A 23,086-nucleotide genomic window follows, 5' to 3' on the forward strand; every position below is an offset into this window, starting at 1 on the left:
AATTGTAAACAAATAACAAATAAACATGTTTTTCTATATACAGACATGCACTTCAGAAACACATCCCTAGCCAGTAGGGAGAAAATCCCCCCACTGACATCTGGAGAAGAACAGCAGGGTGTGGAGTGCCCAGACAAACACACATACTGTACAGATGTACCCTCTGAGATTGAGGGAGAGCTCGAGAGTAGTGTTAATGCATTGGATGCTCCCCCTCACAAAAATGCATAATCTCTGAAAGCAGCAGAGATGTATATCGCGGCTGAAATGTATCTATACATATATAGTTATTTATATTTGACTCTCCCGTCTTTTCAGTTCCTCCTTCCTTGGAAGTTCTTGAATATGTTCAGAATTGACATCCTGCAGATGCTCTCCTCCCTTCTATCTGTCTGTTCCTGTTGTTGCCTCTATTTTTTGTACCCTCCATTTCCTTATTTTGCAGTTTCTCTGTCTCCACTCCCTTTCCATCGCTTACACATTCTGACAGTCGCATACATCCCCACCCTGTTACCCTGGCACACATTACAACACTGTGTGTATCATGCTCTCCTCTCAACACAGGCTCATATTTCCTTTCACAATAACAACTCCGCCCCCTGCCCTTGCCCTCCCCCGTCTATCTTTCCCGCGTTCTCTCTCTCTCTCTCTCTCTCTCTCTCTCTCTCTCATACACACACACACACACACACACACAGACGCACGCACACACTTGGCTCGGCACATAGCAGGAGCTCTAATTTGTCATTGTGTTAAAAGGACCGAACACAGCCAGAAGAGTGGATCATACCACAGGCTGCTCTTGCTCTTTCTCAGTGTTCCTTTTTGAATTTTTTTAGCCTACAAATGTTCCTCTTCGCCCTCTCTCATTCATAATTCCAGCAATTCTTAGAAACTCTGTACTATTATTGTGTAACTGTTCATGTAGTTCATGACATCATTGCTGGTCACTATTTGACAGGACCCTCCTGCATATTTGCAGTGATCTCATATATGTATTCATGATTTTAAGCTTACATGATTTCAAACTCAAACACCCTATTATGCCCACACACACGCACGCGCACGCACTCTCACACAAACATTAATGAAAGCTCTGCCAGTAAAAGAGTAATCTTCTTTACCACTTGACCGCTCCCTTTGTATTTATCCTAAAACCAGCATAAATCTCCATAGCAATAGTATCACCCACTGAGTTTTGCTTTTACTTTACCTTTAACCCTTGATCACTTAATCAGATGTATTACATGTGTCAAGAGTTGGCATATTTCAGTGCAGGGTCAAGTTAATAATTTGTCTTCAGGACTTGATATTCCTGAAGTTATAATGCTGATATTTTAGGGGTCAAATTCATCCTTTACCGCACAATACATATGCAAAGAGAAGAGGAAAAAAGAATCCATTATTTTTAACTGGTTTTAATATTTAAGTCAAGCACTGCTATTTGACTATATACCTTTGCCATCATTTATTTTTGTGGCTATGTGTGCTGTCTGCTCTGCTTGGCCAGAGTGGAACAGTTGACCTCAGCGTTGTTGCCTCAGGCTGTATGTGTCACAGCTTCTGATGTCTTGTGCTTCACTAAAACCAGTTCTTGTATCACTTACCATATCTGCTTCGAGAAATTCTGGGTCTGTCTTCACTCTGTTGCCTTTTTACAAATATGGTATAATATTTATCTGACTGGTTCTGTGCCTAATGTGACGATTGATCTGAAATCAGCAAGACTGTCAATTAATTCTTTATCAATGGTCAGCTCTTACAGAAAGTATAAAACTCCTAAGATCAATGCCAAACTAATTAATGAAATGCATAAAAATCAGCTTCATTCATAATTCGCCATCACTAGCTCACATGCAGCTGTGTGCCTGTCAATTTCCAGTAATGCACGTACACAATGAAACCACTACAAGCTAAACAGCATGCTGTATTTACATTGAATACAGTGACACCAGATATTTACCTCACTATACAAGTTATATTATCCGACAGATAATATTCTGATTGCTGATTATCTGAGAGTCGAGCCATCATTTCTGAGCCAAAACAGCAATTGAGGATGAACCCACTTTGGTTTCTGGCTGAGTGACAGCTGTTACATTTACTCTGCTGAATATTGACTCCCTTATCTCATTGCGTTGAGGAACAGTGAAGAGCATACTTTGCATTTGCAGTCAACCTTCACTTTCATTTGAGTAAGGGTTTAGTATCCACTGATATGAAACCCCATTAAGTTTTTCTTAATCATATTTTGTTTAAAAAATAAATAAAATAAAAACATAAATGAAATACCATGTGCATGCCACAGCTGTTCTAAATTAACAGTAAAAAATAATTACCAAAATTATTTTTTATGTTTCTTTAATGGTTAATCAACCAGTATGCGCAAGGTCTAATGAAAATTATATTTTTAATGCTAAAATATAATTATGGTTGTTATGAATGAATTTTCAAATTTACCGTTTTACAAAATAGCAGAAAAAAGTGTAAAGCATGTTATTATTTTCTGATGAATTACTTCTTTTAGTTGTTTAATGTTACGCTTGATTAATTTCTGACTTCTCAGACAACTCCAGTGTACATACCCACTCAAAATTAGGTATAAAAACATGAATTTGTTATTTACTTAATAAATACCAGTACACACACACACATGGATGGATGGATGGATGAACTATGCTTTACACCTTGTAATACCTCTCTATGATCGTCTGGTGCAATTGCCACCTAAATATTTTTTCTAAATACTTGTGAACCAACTGGTAGAAGGAAAACTCGGTGTACAGTGAACAGTGTGTAGCAGAGTGAATGGCATGTGTGAGGGCTAATTTTAGAGTGTCTTCTGTGTCCAGCAAGAGCTTATGTACTCCACAGTGAATTGCACTTGGGAAAAGACTTGATTGTGAGTAGAGGAGATTGTTGTTCTCATTACAGCAGTGAGCTGCTGCTTAGTGTTTCATTGATGTAATGGGACGTAAGAATGAATCAAGTCCACGCTGTGTACTGATATGCTAATGCTAAGAGCATGGATGGAACCTCTATCACCGCCAGCAAGGCCTCTCAGCTTTGCGGCGATTAAATTTGCAACAGTGAACTCGAAAGAGAGAGAGCAGGGGGCAAAGCTGACTGCCCCCTGGAGCACACAGGTACAAGCATTTTACAGAAAGGCTTCTGCTTCTGTGTCGCCCTAAAAGGTAAAAATATTATAAAGAGCCTGAAAATGTATTGAATCATAAATGACATCTCAGCAGCACCAAACAGACATAAGGGTTAAAAAAAATCCTTCATTAGATTGCTTAACACCATACTGAGGACCATTCTGTGATGCAGACGGGTACTGTGAAAGACTGGTGCATTTTTGTGATATCTTTTCCTTTTTAATAACACATAACTGAGTGTGATGACAAATACTCGAAACTGTTACATTTGAAAGCCGCCAGAATTGCTTTCATTGTCACAAACAAATCTTATTTGGCTCCCCTGTGTGCCTTAGTCTGAGATATGATGTATATTCTCTAGAAATGCACTTAGTCACTTAGAAGACTTCATTCTTGAAGCTACAGTGCACGCAAAGCGCACAATGAATTGTTCATTGGAGAGCTCTGTTTGGGTGAATTGTGGAGCATTCCCGTGTCTTTGTGGTCCTTTTCCTGGATGTGTGTTACTGCCTTACACTTATCCACCCATACCTCTTTTCATGTCTCCTCCAGGCTAGAGATGATATATTGAATGGATCCCACCCTGTCTCCTTTGATAAAGCATGTGAGTTTGCGGGGATCCAGGCTCAGATCCAGTTCGGACCCCACGTGGAGCACAAGCACAAGCCTGGATTCCTGGAGTAAGTTTTTATTATGAAGAAGATGCCTTGATACAATGATTCAGAATACTTATTTATCACATGTTGTACTTTTATACACAGACTTATTTCAGCTGTATGGTAGCTATTCCTTTCCTTCAGTAATGGTTGTTACTTGAGGGATTTCCTCCCATGGAAAGCTCAGGGGTGATGTCAGCTGTTACAACTGTTTCCTGATATGTAGGCAGTAAGGCAAGAATGACCTCATAATTAGAGGTATGTTAGAAAAAGGAAATGCCTGTAGCTGAAACCAGTTAAAATGTCATTTGTCTCCGTAGCCTGAAGGAGTTCCTACCTAAAGAGTATATCAAGCAGAGAGGGGCCGAGAAGAAAATATTCCAAGTATGTACATTACACTTCTCAAATGCAGCATGCAAAAAGTGTAGTGTGTTCTCTGTTGAGGTGTAAAATACTTACATAACAGGCAGTACATGACATTTCAAGCATATTTACATATGTTCTGATAAGTTTAAGTTGGAAATGTAACTGTTGTTTTTCCAGGAACATAAAAACTGTGGAGAGATGTCTGAGATAGAAGGAAAAGTAAAGTATGTGAAGCTTGCTAGGTCCCTCCAGACATATGGAGTGTCCTTCTTTCTCGTGAAGGTAAGAGTTAACAGACTTTTTTTCCCCAAAAAATACATTTTTATACAATTAAAATAAAAATATCCTCACCTTATCACAAAATAAGGTTAATTGTAATTGGGTCTTTCATAAGTTACAGTTGATGAGGGATTGTTACACCTTTTAGATTTAACCTATTTAAATAAAGCTTTAAATAATCTGGCTAAACTGGTGAATTTGTTTCTTTCCTCGTTGTTACTAAATGTGCTAGTAAAAAATGCAGTCCAGCGATATGAAACTAAAACCTAAAACAAATGTTAATTTAATGATACAGGCATGCAATGCTTTTGTTCTAATGAGTGGCAGCTACGACCAGAAAGCTGCCCCGATATGCAGAGTGTTGTCACACAGGAATGAGAGCTTGCTGAAAACACCAAAAAGCCCCATTATCACAACAAATCCGAGTCAGAATCGGAGTGGAAGCGTGTGCGCTTGGAGTTCAGTGCTGTGAAATACTTGTGACAATAGCAATTCTACTCTGTTCTGCTTTGGCAAACACAAAAGTGGAATGGAAGTGCAGCATGTGAATGGGATAAAGTTGCAGCAGGTATTATTAAAGCTCTCTGACAGCGGCCCATTTGGTTACGGACTTGCAGGAAAGAGGGAAAAGAGCGAATGTGCAGTTGTCTGCTGGGGTCTTAATGGACGATAAATGGAATTTTTGGCCCCATAGTTAAAGTACACTGCAGGGTTCAAATTATCTTTGTGTGCATGGAAGAGTGCATGTGCATCTATGTGTGCGAGCGCTGTCTGTGCTCGATGAGGAGATGTAGTGATGGAGGTTTCAAGACTCTTAAATAATTCACTCCAGCTGCACTCTGCTCTTGACGCTTGCAAGGGCAAAAGCATAGGCCTGGCTTTGAATGGAGCATTTAATGTAACCTTCCATTTCTCACCTATGAGTGTCTAATCACTGCAGGTTTTAGGGCGAAAAGCTTTGTTTTACTGTAAGCATAACAAAGAGGAAAACACTGTAATTGAGAAAAATGTAAGCCAGTTTATTTTATACATATATGTGTGTGTGTGTGTGTGTGTGTGTGTGTGTGTGTGTGTGTCACGTGGGGTACCTTAAGAAGCATATTTTCCCTAACCGATAACCAAGGTTAAGCAGTTTGAAATGATACTTTCCACTTGAGATTAGAATACCACACTTCCTGCTTGAATGCGGCCTTGGTAATTATAACGTTGAGGTGGCGTACCCTAAAACAATGGAAGTTTTTAATAAACCTTTGCACAAAGATATCATGATCACTGGGATAATGTTATCTGTCCTTGTGTTTAAGAGCAGTGAGCTTGAAAAGCTCTTCTACTTATTGGCCTTTGTGTGGTTCTCAGGGCTTTTCATTTTGACCCTGTGATAAAAACAACAAAAGGACTGGACACATTAAACATGAGCAGTCTGCACTCCCCGTCTCTGCTCACTGCTAATTTTTGTTTTGTCCTTCCTATTCCCCTTGGAGGGGAGCCAAGTGTAGGCTTGGTGTCTCAAGTGAGCTGTAATAGATTTTCAGTGGGCAGATAGTGGTGGGGCAGTGGAGCTGGTCAGACAGAGAGCTGGTGGAATAGTATGCTGCTGTGCTGACAGTCTGTGGAGACCCTGCTCAATAAAGCAGCAGTTAAACAAGACTGAACTCTGCTGGGTCACTTCGCAGCTGCCCTTCTCCTCCTCCACGTGGGACTTCAAGCCACAGACACAGCCGTGTGTATTACGGCAGCATAGGGAGAACGGAACAATGATCTTGCGTTTGCGCCTTGAATGAATCATCTGTGTAGGTGTTTAAGCACTGACATAAATGTTGTCTGATGTTTTCTTACCTGACAGGAAAAGATGAAGGGTAAAAATAAGCTGGTCCCGCGGCTGCTGGGGATAACCAAAGAGTCAGTGATGCGGGTGGATGAGAAGACGAAGGACGTGGTGCAGGAATGGCCACTGACAACAGTCAAGAGATGGGCAGCCTCCCCTAAGAGTTTCACCTTGGTACTGTGTCCTCAGCTCCACTTAGAGTGTGCTGTTATATACACTACTCCTATGCATTATTTGTATGCAGAGTGTGATATATACAACTCTTTACTCTTTCCCCCATTTTTCTTCACTTTCCAATACAAACAGAATCCTAAAAATTGTAGAGATCTCAGACTGCAATATTGAATGGTTTTTGGCATTGCTAGCCAGCTATTTCTTCTGACTTAACAATAGATACCCAGGGGGAGAATGTGCAGAATTTGAATGTTTTATTTATCTGAAACCTTTTTCAATTTTCTTTACCAGCTGTTGGCTGTTTTCTTTCTGTACTGGAAAGGGTCTACTCCATTTAAAGATTAATAGATTATGCAAATTTTGAAAAGTACTCTGAGGTATATTTGCCAACATTGATTTAAACTAAGAATACTCGCCCACGTGTTTCTGTGGAACGCTTTGAAGTGAGCAGTTTTCAGATTCACTACATCTCATTTTTAATCAGCTCTTTGGAGAAATCGGATGCTCCGTGGAAGCATGTCACTTTTTCTTTTCATTAAGAGCAGAAATGAGGAAGGTACTGCCATGTTTATTCAGCCCCAGTAAGGTTTTTTTTTTTAATTAATCTATGCACAGATTAACTGTTTTATCACGAATAGAGTATTTCTGCAGTCTTGGGTAGATGTTACTATAAAATAATTTCAAATGGCTAACTTGTCTTGCCCTGAATCTTTGGACTCTTCCATGCATTACAAAGGATTTTGGAGAGTACCAGGAAAGCTACTACTCTGTCCAGACTACAGAGGGAGAGCAGATATCCCAACTCATTGCTGGGTATATTGACATCATTCTTAAAAAGGCAAGTAGTTGAAAATAAAATAAAAACACATATCTATCTGAATCAATATGAGATACATCCACCTCTTCACATATTCGGCCCACAGTATTCACTGGTGTCTGTTAAACTTCGCTCTGCAGAAGCAGAGTAAGGATCGTTTTGGCCTTGAGGGGGATGAGGAATCCACCATGCTAGAGGAATCAGTTTCCCCTAAGAAGTGAGTAGTATCTAGTGTAGAAAAATGCTGACCATTGTGATTCTCTTCACACAGTCTAGTTATTCATGAATTTAAAGCTTACTGTTTAATTGTGCATGTAATTACATTTCTGCCTGCCCAGCAGTGTACTCCCCGAGAGACATGATGTTAGAATTAAACACAAAAAACAGCACTTTAAACCTGAGACAATAACATTAATGCTCTTCTCGATACCCCAGAATACAATTTGTTAAATGGGTAGTTGTGTGATTTTTATAAAAGCTGCCTCAGGCGAAAGCTACTAGAATATAATTTTATTTTGGAAAAGAAAGTTGCATCATTTGGAGGTCAAGATATCACACCGGTAAAAAAAGAAAAAAGAAAAAAAGAAGCAGCTTGCTAGAAGCTGTTTTAGTCAGGTATTTTTTTTCTCCTATTTGGTTTCTGTCTGTCCAGATTTTCCAGTGTAGCTCAGTGACTGATGGAAATCGAGGTAAAGCAGCTGGACTAGGGCTCTGTCACACAGAATCTGGAAATTTGTTATCACTGGAAATCCACATGGCTGTCAGTGAAACCGCTCTGGCAGAATGGGGCATCATATTCCTGCTGCTTATGGACCAATTGACTCATGTTGTGGTTCTCAGTACAAAAACATAATTGCTGCCTCTCAAAACAAGCCGTAATTAACTGGTGGAGTCAGGAGCATCTGTTGAGTTAGGCATGAAAACACTTTTTTTTGTACAGTATTTCTTCTGACGTTGCCTGCGTACTGTGGGAGCAGTTGTTGGTGCATGATAATTGTTTTAATTATAATTCTGTCATTTTTGTCATTTAAGTTAGAAACAGTCACATTATCATTTTGAAGAGTTATTTAAAAAGATCCTCCTAAGTAGTACAAGGGGAAAAGTTTACTCTAAAATGCCTACATATGCAAGTAATTTAGTTTTTAAATTTTTTCTAGACATACACATAAATTTATGTGATAGAAGATCAGATTAAAAGCCTGACAGATGAGAAGATAAACATATACCCCCTATGATCTTGGCATGAAACTGGACAAAGACCAAAGGTAAACAAATACAGAGGCTCACTATTCAGAGATGAGACAATGAGTGTGTAACACTCTTACAGTAATAACGAACAGGAATATAAATAGCAAAACTCATAAGCAGAAAGAACGTCATTAACCTCCTAGGACCTGACGTCCAAATATGTGGACATCACATTTTGGGTTGTCTAGACCACAGTACTACATTTTGCTCTACAAGGGTCTGATATCCACTTATGAGGACATTATACTGCCAGTTGGATTGAAATTTATAAACGAATGTCCTCATATGTGGATATCAGGCCCTTGTAGAACAAAATCGAGTAAAAAGATAATTATTTGTTTTTACACAATCATCAGGTCCCAATCAGCCCAAATAGCAAAGAGAAATTAAAAATGCATGCCATGAAAGAGTTCGGGTCTTCGGAGGTTAAACTAAGAAGACTAAATGTTAGAACTAGAACCTAAATCATTTCACAAGATCAAAAAATAAATCCAAAACCACCAAAACTCAAAGCACATGCCCCAAAAACCTAGGATCCTGACAATATTTGGTTTAGTGTCCCTTAGCAAATTGTACTTTGGCCACAGTTTTAGTTGCCATCAACATGCTTCTGGCATAATTCTGGCTGGATTTTTGGACACTCTTCTTGGCAAAATAGATATGTGTATTTACTTTTCTTTTGTGTAATAAAAAAGTTTTTAGTAGGGTGGAGGTCATGGCCATTCCAGGAGCTTAATATTAGCCGTCTTTATCCATTCCAAAACCGGTTTTTATGCATGTTTGGGATCATTGTCTTGTTAGAACACCCAGTTGTGTGAGATGAAGTCTCCTCCACCATTATTCCGTTCACTCTGTGCAATTTACCAGTACCACTGGCAGCTAAAGAGGCCCAAAGCATGATGCTACCACCACCATGCTTGACAGCTTGAGCAGTGTTCTTAGGTTTGAAAGCCTTACTTTACTCCTCCAAACATGCCTTTTGTCATTGTGGGCAAATAGCTCAACTTTACTTTGTCACATCTGACCATAAAAATGTTTTCCAGAAGGCATTTGAGTTGTCCCTTTGGGCAGCTGCAAATTTCAGTCGAGCTTGAAGGTGTGGATTTTGGAGCACAGGTTTCTTTCTTGGTCAGCACCCTCTCAGTCCATTGCAATCTGAAACTCGCTTCACTGTGATCAGTGACACTGATGTTCCAGCACTTTGTAGTTAATGCCAGGCTTAAGTCTTGGTGGTTTCTGGGTTGTTCCTGAACCTAACCACCTGATGGTGACATTTTAGGGCTTCTTTCAGACATTTGTTTGAACTGATAATCTTGAAAGTTGTTTAGAAATGGGTCCAAAAGGCCTTCCCAACTTATAAATCTACAATTCTTCCTCTTCACAAAAACATTTCAAAGAAACCATTTGAAGGCCAAAGTTACTATGACATTCATGCCCATGATGAGTGTAAGTAACCTTCTGACCACAACAGTATGTACAAGCATATAATGTGCATAGGGAACAGCTGTGGCTTAGGAAACAGAGTGGGTTGGCCACTAATCATATGGTCGTGTTTTGATCCAAACCTCAGTGCTCCTAATGTAGGTGAATGGGTGAATGTGGCTTCTAGTATGAAGTACATTGAGTGGTCAATTAGACTGGAAAAATGTTACAAATATGCGGTCTATTTACCATACATAAAGTTAATGTTTTGGTGTGATTAATTATAAAATTCTTCTTACTGCTTTCTATTTCTTTTTATTTTTTAATAAGGTCCACAATTTTGCAGCAGCAGTTCAATCGAGTAGGCCGTGTGGAGCACGGCTCAGTAGCCCTTCCAGGTATAATTCGGTCTGGGTCTATTGGCGGGCCTGACACTTTCAATATGGGTACTATGCCCTCTGCTCAGCAGCAAATCACCACAGGGCAAATGCACAGAGGACACATGCCTCCACTGGTGAGTAAGCGCTGACAAACATGCTGGTCTTTTTTTCTTTTCTTTTTTGCTTAGATTCAGATAGTAACTGAAACTGTAGTTTCCAACCTGTGGGCCATTTAGGAAAAAATGTGCAACCTAAAGAAATCTGATCAAGAAAGTCTGATATGATAGACTTAGTTTCACAATCTTGCAATCAGACTCCTTTTGTTAGGCCATTTGCAAACACTGTGTCTGTGTTGTTTGTTGCTGTCAGAGTCTAGCCCAGCAGGCCCTGATGGGGACCATCAACAGCAGTATGCAGGCTGTGCAGCAGGCCCAGGCTGACCTGGGACATGTCGATAATCTGCCTCCACTGGGTCATGACTTGGTGAGCCATATTACAACCAGTTACTTCAGTTGTGGAAAATATTTCAGAACAGTTGCACCATGCATAGATGGTGTACCCTACCACATTCCCACAATCCTAGCAATCCCTTGAGTTGTGCTTTTCTAACACTCGAGATTGTGTGCTTTCTGATATTACAGCCTCTGGATTTGCAAAGCAAAGACGGCTTAAAAAGAATCAAGCATTCTAATCACATCAAAGTCCATCAAATATCTCAAATATAATTAGGATGTAGGACTGACTGTAAATGTGGAGGCTGTATTTAATGCTTGAGTGTTTCCAAAGCCATAGGTGTTGTACTAGCCTAGTCCTTTAATCCTGTGAAAGAAAGCTGATATGAGCTGAAAATCACACACTACGATGAATGCCAATAGCTCTCATTTTCCTCCACCAAAAGGCATCCAGGGTTTGGGTTCAGAACAAAGTGGATGAATCCAAACATGAAATCCACTCTCAGGTTGATGCCATCACCGCTGGAACAGCATCTGTGGTCAATCTCACTGCAGGTGAGTGCCCAGGAGAATGCTAAATAGCTAAAAAAAAAGAAAAGGGATGGCATATGTTATCATTTTCTGGTTTTATTAATTTCTATATATGAGCTTTGGTTTAGTGCAAATGGTGTAAATCAATATGCTTTCCAAGTCGGCGTTACTGAGATGGTATTAAAACTAAAATGTATGTCTCAATTTTGCCTCATAAATATTTCTATGATTCATAAATCTTGAACTTGTTGTCCTGAAGCTGAGTTTACTGGCAGTATCTCTTTCAGCGCCTCATGATTTTTGGCGCAATGCCAGTCAGGTTCCAGCCAGCCTTTTGCTTGGTTTTAATCTTACCTTGCCATCTGTTTGGTTGCACGTATGCTAGCTTCTCTGTCTAATACAAAGCTTTTTTGTCAGCGTGCTCATCTTCCATTTCAAATGGGTTCAAGCTACAGCACTGGCACTGATGTGCTTGTTGCTGCATGTGAAACACAAGCTTCTCCGTGGCTTAGCAAAATTAAGGTGGCAGCAGCATAACATATTAAGATGCACAGCAGAGATGTAACCCGATTAGCTTGTAATGATGGCTATCCATCCTCTGCAGGTGAGCCGACAGAAACTGACTACACAGCAGTGGGCTGCGCCATCACCACCATCTCCTCCAACCTGACGGAAATGTCTAAGGGTGTTAAGTTGCTTGCGGCATTAATGGACGATGAGGTGGGCAGTGGACACAAGCTCATGGGTGCTGCCAGGATGCTGGCAGGAGCTGTGTCAGATCTGCTCAGATCTGTTGAGCCTGCAGCCGCAGAGGTGAGGCACATGCTGATTATTGTAGTGATTTGGACCTCATCCTTATCTCTAATCGCAGTAGTCACAAAGGCACACACAGTTTTGAACTGCATATTTTTTTTTATCTGTGTCCCAGCAAAGATGTATTACAGAAGGTTTTACGGGGATGATTTTTTGATCCTAAATTCTGTTTGGATAATTCATGGGAGCCTCTGTGAGAGCAAGCCAAGCCTGTGTAATGAATGTGATGATGTCATTCCCATACAGCCCAGGCAGACGGTGCTGACGGCAGCAGGAAGCATTGGACAAGCCAGCGGGGACCTGCTCCGTCACATGGGGGAGGGCGAGACTGATGAGAAGTTCCAGGTTGGACGCCACCCCCTCACTGTTTCTATGACACTGCTGGCCAAACAGGAAGGCACACACATTTTCTGAACTCGCTTTAAAAATGTCAATACAAACTTATGTAATCACCTCAGACTTTATTATTAGACCCTCACTTTATGTGGATTTGAAACAAAGTGTCAGAAGGAGAGCTTTTAGTAGTAAAGTGGCAATGCATTGTTCCAGACCTCCACTAACAGAACCATTTCAGTAGCCTTCTCTAGCTGCCTAATTTATTCTTTTACTCTGAAATTCATTTACATGCCACATACACCTTAGTTTAGATGTCCTCTCGCAGCTTTTATACCACTCTCTTTAGTGTTAATGCCTGGAGAAGAGGGCTCATAAATCATCCACGGTCTTGTTCTCATTGACCTTGAGACAGTGTTCTTCTGTTACATTAACATAGTTTGTATTCCATTTGCTATACATAGTAGCACAGATGTGCTGCCTAAAATTCTTCACCATTTATCTCTTTCTGTTATGTGCTACACTTGTTCCACATGCATTAGCTGTGCAGTAATCACTCTATATAGATTGAAAAAATATGAAAACATTTACTTTCCTGATCCCATCAGTCACATGTTTGCAGCTGCGCTGTGTTTCAGTGAAGGACATTGATTAATATGTTGCAGGACACCCTGATGAATCTGGCAAAAGCAGTGGCCAATGCAGCTGCTATGTTAGTCCTGAAGGCCAAGAACGTGGCCCAGGTGGCCGAAGACACCATATTGCAGAACCGGGTGATTGCAGCTGCCACTCAGTGTGCCCTGTCCACCTCACAGCTGGTCGCCTGCACTAAGGTACTGATGTAAAACTTGTTCGTCTCAGCAGCCCAGTAGGTAAAGGACAAACTATTAACCAGAAAATGATCCAAAAAAAAATATATATATATATGGGACATATATGACATATTTAAAAAATATGTAATACTAATGTTTTATTCAATTGAAGCAGGTCATCATTGTATTTGTTGAATTCTTTAAATAGCAACTAAAGAAATGTATTCCGTATATATGTAGCAATATGTTTTATTTTAAAGCCTCACTTGTTGCATTTGGTTAGGTGAGGTAAGATTAATTGTAGATACAGTTTGTGTCTTCAAATTTTCAGTATTTTGTTTCCTTTGACTATTTCTGCCAACATCTGTGTGTGGTGCAGGTGGTGAGCCCAACCATCAGCTCCCCAGTGTGTCAGGAGCAGCTTGTCGAGGCCGGGAAGTTGGTGGACCGTTCCGTGGAAACCTGCGTCAAAGCTTGCCGCTCGGCCAGCGACGACGGTGAGCTGCTGAAGCAAGTTGGGGCAGCAGCTGGTGTGGTGAGCCAGGCTCTCAGCGACCTCCTGCAGCACGTCCGCCACTATGCCAGCTGCGGCGAGCCTATTGGACGTTATGACCAGGCCACGGATACGATTATGAACGTGACCGAAAACATTTTCACTTCCATGGGTGATGCTGGTGAGTGAATACCTGTGTTTATTTGAATTGTTTTAATGTGTTTTGACTTTATCACAGAGGTGCTGAAGGTATATTTGTGTTTATGTGTATGTTAAGTGATCTTAAAAATCCTCGACCTGTTTTGAAAGCTAACACTATTCGTAATGGCTTGAACCATGAGGCCGAAGAATTTTCAAACACAGTCGATTCTCAAGGGGTTATGGGAAACATGTCATCCAAAACCACTACAGAGTACTCAATCTGGTCCCAATCAGCATCAGGAAGACTTTGAAATTTAACAGGAAACACATGACCTGGGGATTTTTTGAGAGAACAAATGTTTAAATGCTGAGGCACTGCTACGCTTTTCTCATTTAATCTCATTGTTGAGTTGATTGTCAACAGAGTGTGTTGGTTGAATCCCAAGAAATTAGCATGTAGGCTGTAACGCATATAAATGTATTTCATAGTCTTCTCTGGGTGAGCTATTTTTGAGCCGGAGGTGGGTGAGTGGGGAAACACAGCTCTTTGTAGCAGGTGTGTGTGGAGATGCAACATATATCAAAAGATTGTTTTATTTGTGGGAACAGGGATGACTCACTAGGAACCTAGCTATGAGAGTAGATGAAGATGAAGATGGTGTGAACCTGCACGACTACAGAAATTTCTTACTGATGCACTAGGTTTGCCTGTTAGGATAAATTAATATACTGTGCTAATTTGTCGAACACTGAAATACTTACAGCTGTAATAGCTCTGGTCGTGTAAGTTTAAGTAGTATGATTTTTCAAATTTACATAAAAATTGTTTTACCTCTACAGTCTCATATGTAAGCTGGTAATGAGAGCCAAACTTACCAGTAACAGTCATCGTCCAATCACATCAATTACGCCTTTAATGAGGATCTGTATGTATTAATGAGGCGCTATTATAGTCAAAGTGTTAGAAATCCTTTTAGTGGCCTCACAAGCGTTTTGTCTACATTTTCACAGGAGGCAATATTTCCAAAACCTTTTAAAAAATATGCTGGCTGTCAAGGCTGATACACATGTACAGTTGAGAATTAAGTTATTAGTCCCCGAAATTTAAAGTTTTTGTCAAAATTTCCCAAGTGGCTTTTTAACACAGCAAGAACTTTTTAATTTAGAAAGCATAAATAAATTCTGTTTGCACACAATAACTGGTGGATCATATCAGAATAAATAAAAATGACCAGGGTCAAATATTAATAACCCACTGAAAAACTGATCTTTTTATTGAGCCATAGCACAAACAACTGCTGTGCAAGGATTTGCTTTAACTCTGTAATGCTCAAAGCTTGTACAATCAAGTTATTTTATGGTGTTTGTGTTAAAGAGTCATCAAGAAATCGTCAAAAATTCAAACAAAGCCACAAAGTACAGATCAGAGGAAGGATGTGGAAGATTTCAAAGACTCTGAAAAGCAAACTAGTGAGCGACGTGTCTGGAGACCCAACAATAACTGCCAACACACTAGTGAATGATTTAGATATGTCAGGAAGTGGAGTCTCAGAGAACACAATCACTATCCTGCACAGGAATGGAGGGTGAGGTTTCACACCAAGAACAACTCAATTTCTGCACATGAGATACCTTCAAGCCTGACTGAAGAATCCTAAGGACAACCTGGAGAATGATTATGTATACTGGAAGCATCTCCTTTGGTCAGATAAGATTCAATTAGAGCTCTTTGGACACAGAGATGTGTGGAGAAAGAAGGGAGTGGTGTACAATAAAAAAATACCATCTTCACTGTTGAAACACGGTGGTGGGAGTATTATGCTGTGGGGATGCGTCAGTGCATCTGTAACTGAGAATCTTGTTAAGGTGGAAGGAATCATGAAGAAAGAAAGATATACAAAGGTTTTGAAAGAAGGTTTTGACTGGTTTGCTGAAAGCCCCGACTTGAATCTCATTAAAAATCTGTGGGGTGATCTGAAGACCACGGTCCATGCCAGAAGACCATCAGAGATTCAGACATTCGCCAAAGAACAACAGGCTGGGGTTGATCAGGAGATGTGTAGGCTTGTTGAAAACTACAACAAACGACTGCAGGTTATTGTCCAGCAAAATGACACACAATTGACTATTAGCTTTAGCAGGCTAATAATTTTGACCCTGACAGCTTTAGTTTTGGGGGTTTTTTTTGTCATTTTGTTTTAAAGTAATGTAACTATCAAAACTAAAACTAGGCTGTTTGGAAAAGGAGTGTTAAAAATCACTGGCTTTCTAATAAAAATGACATTTTTGTGGAGGTGCTAATAATTCTGTCTTTATTAGCATAGATGCCGTCACTGAAAAGACAAAAGAAAAATGTAAATGGACAAAAGCCCAGATCAGCTGAATTTCAGTTGTAACAGTTGTAATAGATCATTTTGATGTTTATACGGGGCACTAACTTGGTGTTTGCGTGTGAACAGGTGAGATGGTCCGTCAGGCCAGAGTTTTAGCCCAAGCTACCTCTGACTTGGTCAATGCCATGAGATCAGATGCAGAGGCAGAAGTTGATGTTGACAACTCCAAAAAATTGCTTGCTGCAGCCAAGCTCTTGGCTGATGCCACCGCTCGGATGGTGGAGGCTGCTAAGGTAGGAAAGCATCAGGCTTAACCTCACAATGCAGTGTGGTTAACATAATACCAGACAAGCTAACTGCTTTCAGTCATTATTACATTACTTTATTGTACCTTATTATATTCAACAAAATTTAACCTAGCTCTTGATGCAGTGCATTTTATTTTGTTGTTGTTACATCTAGAACAGTTTTAAAGGAATTGAACTGAATATCTTCCCTTTGATAGAAAACAAGTGTTGGCATTACTGTATGCACTATCTACTAGCATCATTTCACATCCAAAATAAAAAGGCTGCCGCATCAGTGGCTCTTAATGAGCCCCTGGCACTGCTGAGCAGGATATTATCAGTGTGAAATACGCAGGCATGTGAAACGCTGCTTATGGCTCGTTAGATGTTTTTGATCTGTGACACATTAATCACCACGTCACTGCCATTATCAAAGAGGAAGTGAGGATCTGGCACTGACGGTTTCCTTGGAAACTGTCAAAAAGCAGACAGATCTAAATGACTCTTTCCATCTATTGCACAACTTGCATAACCAGAGTTGTTTAAACTTTTATTGCTGAGATCTGATAGCTGTTGTTAGATTCTGTATGTGCAGTACAGTATGTGTGAGGGAGTGTGTGTCCGCGTGTGCATATCTGCACATGTGTACATGAATGTGTGTTAATGCGTCCCCCAGGGGGCAGCCGCCTACCCGGACAATGAAGACCAGCAACAGAGACTCAGAGAGGCAGCTGAAGGGCTACGTGTCGCCACTAACGCGGCAGCTCAGAATGCAATAAAGAAAAAAATAGTCAACAGGCTGGAGGTGAGTTAAAGGACTCAATGTGTCATCATTTTTTCTGTTGTCTGACCTTGATCAAAACATAAATCTTCTTCTTGTTTCACCTTACCGACAAAGGTGTGACTCAGACATCTCTTTCTGTTATTGTATAATACCTGCAAAAGAAAAATGGTGTAAAAATAAAAGGAGAAAGAAAACACTGAAAAAAGGATGCAAATAACCATGTGCTTCAGCCCATATTAGTAGAAACAACTGCTGGGCAATTTATTATATTTGTATTATTTCTCTTTCCTATAGCACTGTGCTATAAGCCCCATTAGTGTTGTGAATGAGCCATCTAAGTGTAAAGATCTGTATTTAGCCCTTGGTATCAGTTTGCCTCTAATGACTTCCCGCTCTCTGCCCAAGAACACACAGTGTAGTGTTCAGTTTTCTAGGCACATAAACTATGCATTACCGAGGGCTAGAATAAGCCTGCTATCAGACATGCAGCATCTCAGTCATCCTTCTTGCATCAGATGTTCACAGTAATGATGGTAATAGCATCCTCTATCGAGACAGCATGTAAGCTGGGGAAGACCAGAATGTTGAGCATATCCAAGTGGATGTGACAAATATAACAGATGACACTATGACCCTTAAGACCCCTTAATTTATCCAGTTTTATACAGACAGCATGATGTGCATATCATTTTATGTATTCCACTGACAAGCCACAAGCTGAAGTGGCAGTGTAATAGATGGGGTTTGTTTGTCTGTTTTTCTGCAAGATTATGCAAAAGCTACCAAGCCGAATTTCATGAAACTTGATTGAGTGAGTTAAGTTCAAAGGAAGAAGCCATTAAATTTTCTTTTGTATACTGATCACATTCTTTAAAATTGCAAAAGAAAAACAAGGGCACTTGCTCGCTCTATCTATCTATCTATCTATCTATCTATCTATCTATCTATCTATCTATCTATCCATCTATCCATCTATCCATCCATCCATCCATCCATCCATCCGGGACTGTATACTGCACTTTAGGGTTACGTGAAGTATTTGCACCTCTGTGTAAATCCCACACACAATTCAACCTTAATTTCTCTATATAACAATACCATGTGTTACGTATATCTTTCCATCAGTATCTTCTCACCCATTTAACAGCTTTGTTTTCAGTCCCGTCATTACTTCAAACCCTGTCTTATGTCTATGAATTAATGTAAGCTACACAGGCTATTTTTAGCTTTAGTTCTGGAAATGTGCCCAAGCGAAGGCAGTACTGATCACTTCATGAAATAATGACCGAGCAGCATAGTTCCATCCATTTCCCTCTTCTTCCAAAACCTTTTGGTTGTGACCCCTTTTAGTCTGATTAGAACTCTGTTGGAGTACAGAACATGACAGCATAATACTGCGCAGAGCAAAAGTGAACATTCCTCTTAGCCAAGCAGCACTCTCTTACTTACATTTTCTCCATTTGTGTCTTCTGAACAGATCGCTGCTAAGCAGGCAGCGGCTGCTGCTACACAGACCATCGCAGCTGCCCAAAACGCAGCTGCTTCCAACAAAAATACTGCCTCACACCAACAGTTAGTTCACAGCTGCAAGGTATGATCCTGTAATCTTTGTGCTGTGCTCTTTTGTACTAATGTTATAGCCGGTATTTACATATAATACATGTTGTCACAGGGAGTGTCTTGTTTGGGAGCCTTGTTAGCACCTTTCTCAGTAAGTCATGATGGTGTGGCATATGAAGCAAACATTATGTGGTGTTTAATTTCAGATGGTAGCAGACAGTATTCCCCAGTTGGTGCAGGGAATGAGGAGCAGCCAAGCCCAGCCTGAGGAACTGGGCCCCCAGCTCGCCCTCATCATGGCCAGCCAGAGCTTCTTACAGGTTTGTATTTCACCTTGACACAGTGAGTGACTGTAACCCTCTATCAAAGGAATCTCATTTCTTGGTGTGTTTCTGTTACTGTCTCTCAGCCTGGGAGTAAGATGGTGGCGTCTGCAAAGTCAGCAGTTCCAACAGTGGCCGACCAAGCTGCTGCTATGCAACTGGGCCAGTGTGCCAAGAATTTAGCTACCTGCCTGGCGGAGCTCAGGACTGCCACACAGAAGGTATCCTTACATAACGCTGTGAGCATGATTCTTTTCACTGATGCAGGAAATTTGTCACTAGCTTCAATTAGTGTCCAATTAGAGTCTAATTCTGTGATCTCACATCACACATTTACATGCAGGATTGCATCTTGTCTGCTGCGTATGGCTTGTGTTTAAGTAACAGCTATGTCTGTGGGGGTTTTTTAACTTTTTTTTTTTTTTAAAGGCACATGAAGCTTGTGGCCCTCTGGAGATTGACTTAGCCCTCAAAACTGTACAGACACTCAAGAGTGAACTTCAGGATGCCAAGATGTCTGTCATCGATGGCCAACTCAAACCACTTCCTGGGGAAACGGTTAGTAAATAGAAACAAATACAGTTTGTCAAGGAAACGTTAGGCTAGAGATAGCTGCTGTGTAGAGATACCAAAATGCTAAAGAAATCTTAACCATGAATCAAATGAATTATTTATGTGTTCTGTCGCTTATACAGCTGGAAAAATGCGCTCAGGATTTGGGAAGTACGTCTAAGACTGTGGGTTCTTCCATGGCCCAGTTGCTGACATGCGCTGCACAAGGCAATGAACATTACACAGGTAGTGTATTTTAGATACATGTACAATACTGCCTGTGACTTTTATTTAAAAGGAATTCTCAAAATTGTGCCGAGTGTCAGTCTTGAGGATAAACCAAGCTAAAGATGTTATTTTATTTGTGCTGTCATTACCGCCTTGAACTGAACCCCGGGAATCCAACATGGCTTCACTGCTTTGCCGTCAGTTTTGGCTCAAATGGGGATCTCAGTGGAATTGAGATGAAGACTGATAAAGAATAACATTTATAACAATGAGTGCTCCGAGGCAGTACTTCATGCTGTGGCCCAGGGTGCTGCTCTCTACTCATTAATCTTTTTTTTTCACTGGATTTAACATTCCATCAGCAAATGGCTCCACTCTGCTGGTTAATGCAATTTGATGCAATTTGCAGCTTTTTCTTTTTTTTTCCAGTTCTATGTGTAATAAGTTGAGGGGACCTCCAGTGTGAGGCTTTATTTATCATATTAAGTGATTTATTTAAACAATGAAGTTATTTGAGTATAATGATTTTTTTTTTCACAGTGTGGTGCTGCTAAATCCTGCTTGCTGACATGCACAATGTCATTACAGTTTTAGTAAAGACAGGAAATACACATAGCTCTCAGTTAGTACTGCTTAAACAGGGCTGCTGAAATGCGACACTGGAATGAATGTATTTGCTAAATCGTCACTCATTTTTCACAGGTGTTGCTGCTAGGGAAACAGCACAGGCTCTGAGGACATTAGCTCAAGCCGCTCGAGGTGTGGCAGCCAGCACCAAGGAGCCTCAGGCTGCAGCTGCCATGCTGGACTCAGCCCAGTGTGTGATGGAGGGCTCAGCCATGCTCATCCATGAAGCACATCAGGCCCTGGTTCATCCTGGTGATGCTGAGAGTCAGCAGAGACTGGCACAGGTAGCATACCACTTATTAGCAGATAGATAGATAGATAGATAGATAGATAGATAGATAGATAGATAGATAGATAGATAGATTGAGGAGCACTGATGTTCAGCTCAGGCCCCTGTCTCCCTCATCTACTGATTTGTAACGATTTTTCCATTACAGTCGTCCCCTCTACTAAGTGTTGCTCTTTTTTTCCTTTCTGCTATGCATTTCTCAGCTGGTTTCCCTCTCTCAGGAGAGGTTTTGCTGGAGTAAAACTGTTCATTCTCCTGCAGCCCTTCAGGGGATAAACATATTGTTTGGCATATATCTGTGACAGCAGCATAAATTAGTGACACGGATTATTGTGCACTGCTGTGAGCCCAATTTGCATTTGAGATATTTCTCCACATATAGATTTGCTCTGGGGCTTTGTTGTGTAGCACATTTTTAGAATGACTAATGACGGACCATTGACAGATGTTGTACTGTGTTGCAGGTGGCCAAAGCAGTTTCGCACTCCCTTAATAATTGTGTGAATTGCCTGCCAGGCCAGAAGGATGTTGACATGGCCCTCAGGAGCATAGGCGAGGCCAGCAAGAAGCTACTAGTGGACTTTGTGAGTGTTGCTTAAGCTTTTTCTTAGGGATTTCTTGCCTTTTATGTTTGCATAATGACATGAGAGTATTTATATATCGACCCTTTATCCCCAAACAGAATATTTCCTTTTGCCTGCAGTTTTAATATTCCAAAGTGTGGCCTAATGTGCATGTCTTGTCTTTGAAGCTCCCTCCCTGCAGTAAGACATTCCAAGAGGCCCAGTCTGATCTGAACCACACAGCAGCTGAACTCAACCACTCAGCAGGCGAGGTCGTCCACTCCTCTCGTGGAAGAAGCAGCCAGCTGGCTGTAGCCTCAGGGAAGTTTAGCCAAGACTTTGATGAGTTCCTGGATGCTGGCATTGAGATGGCAGGACACACCCAGGTAGGTTTCATGACCATACAAAGACTTCACGCTCCAGTGACACAGTTTAATAGTGATCCTGTGCCAGCAGTTAATTTAAAGCTTTTATCAGGTAAACTCAAAAGCTTCAAATGCAGAGTGCATCTTTGCATTACTTTGCTAACCAAGAGCTATCGCATTCAGTTAGTCATGCTAATGCTTCCAAAGAGCGACAAAGTGTGATGTTCTTGTTCTGAATATTTTGCTCATTCATTCAAAATTCTAAATATCAGACACTGAAGAGGATGTACACTAGTACACATGGGAAATTTTATCTCATGTGTCCTGAAAATACTCCCACAGCTTGGACTGGTTTGTAGGTCCTGACTCCTGTCTAAGTAGAATACTATCAAACTGATCACTCACCACCCAGTGACTGTGCTGGTCACTCCATGGTAAACAGAATAAAGGCGAACTATCTTGCGTAATTTGGGGTTACATGTTGAGTTCGTTCTTTACCTTTTATAGGAGGAAATGAGCTCCAATGAAGTGGTGTCCACTGCATATGAGAAGTAAAGGAACAGCCTTTCTTCTGATTGTTTTTAACCTGTACTAATCTCTTACTTTACAACAGCTATCACATTTCTTCAACATGTCTGCATGGAACTAAACACCTCAGATGTTTATTTTGTTTGTCCACAACACATTTTTTTCAGATTCCCCTGATAATGTTTGTGTTTTTCTGCCCATCTTAATGGCTCATTTTAGTGTATAGTCTCAGATATAGCTTTTTCTTTGTAACCATGCCTTCAAGGCCAGCATCTTGGAATCACCTCTTCACTTTTGGCACTGAAATAGATTTTTGTGGGTACCGTTTAATGAAGCTGCCAGTTGAGGACCCATGAGGTGTCGGTTTCAAAGTCTAGAGACTCTGATTAACTTGTCCCCTTGTTCTTTTCTACACCGGAGGCTCCTGCTTCTCTTTTATTCTGGTTAGAGCTGGTTTGTGCTGTTCTGTGAAAGGAGGCGCGCACATCGTTGTCGGAAATCTTTCCCACATGAAATAGCCTTAATGTCTTGGAACAAGAATACTCTGATGAGTTTCAGGAGAAAATTCAATTTTGGGGGGAAATTTATGAGACTAAAGTCAAACCCACAAAGGCTCATATAACTAAGTGCATTACTTCTTTAATCAGTACAGCAGTTTTTAACTGTGACAATAAAAATTAGAGTTAGGCTTTTTTGATTTAATAAACTTGTATTAGGGAACACAATAATATTGCATAAAAATCATTA

The 23,086-nt window shown here is 40.6% G+C and overlaps 1 protein-coding gene across 6 annotated transcripts in view; it reads left to right on the plus strand.

The window, feature by feature from the left end:
- The window catches only part of tln2b (talin 2b), an 85,010-nt gene that overhangs the window by 38,117 nt on the left and 23,807 nt on the right, over positions 1-23,086 (plus strand). For all 6 annotated transcript variants that reach the window (XM_063479644.1, XM_063479645.1, XM_063479647.1 and 3 more), the window contains exons 7-29: positions 3,711-3,838; positions 4,135-4,198; positions 4,358-4,462; positions 6,303-6,458; positions 7,195-7,296; positions 7,416-7,492; positions 10,276-10,459; positions 10,695-10,808; positions 11,224-11,332; positions 11,913-12,121; positions 12,368-12,466; positions 13,120-13,287; positions 13,646-13,940; positions 16,360-16,526; positions 17,197-17,325; positions 18,782-18,895; positions 19,071-19,184; positions 19,274-19,408; positions 19,617-19,745; positions 19,883-19,985; positions 20,670-20,878; positions 21,348-21,467; positions 21,635-21,832. In XM_063479644.1, the coding sequence (XP_063335714.1) occupies positions 3,711-3,838; positions 4,135-4,198; positions 4,358-4,462; positions 6,303-6,458; positions 7,195-7,296; positions 7,416-7,492; positions 10,276-10,459; positions 10,695-10,808; positions 11,224-11,332; positions 11,913-12,121; positions 12,368-12,466; positions 13,120-13,287; positions 13,646-13,940; positions 16,360-16,526; positions 17,197-17,325; positions 18,782-18,895; positions 19,071-19,184; positions 19,274-19,408; positions 19,617-19,745; positions 19,883-19,985; positions 20,670-20,878; positions 21,348-21,467; positions 21,635-21,832 (3,228 nt within the window). The remainder of the gene's footprint in view (positions 1-3,710; positions 3,839-4,134; positions 4,199-4,357; positions 4,463-6,302; positions 6,459-7,194; positions 7,297-7,415; positions 7,493-10,275; positions 10,460-10,694; positions 10,809-11,223; positions 11,333-11,912; positions 12,122-12,367; positions 12,467-13,119; positions 13,288-13,645; positions 13,941-16,359; positions 16,527-17,196; positions 17,326-18,781; positions 18,896-19,070; positions 19,185-19,273; positions 19,409-19,616; positions 19,746-19,882; positions 19,986-20,669; positions 20,879-21,347; positions 21,468-21,634; positions 21,833-23,086) is intronic.

This window comes from Pelmatolapia mariae, linkage group LG7, assembly GCF_036321145.2.
Source record: "Pelmatolapia mariae isolate MD_Pm_ZW linkage group LG7, Pm_UMD_F_2, whole genome shotgun sequence".
In the NCBI taxonomy this organism is placed as follows: Eukaryota; Metazoa; Chordata; class Actinopteri; order Cichliformes; family Cichlidae; genus Pelmatolapia; species Pelmatolapia mariae.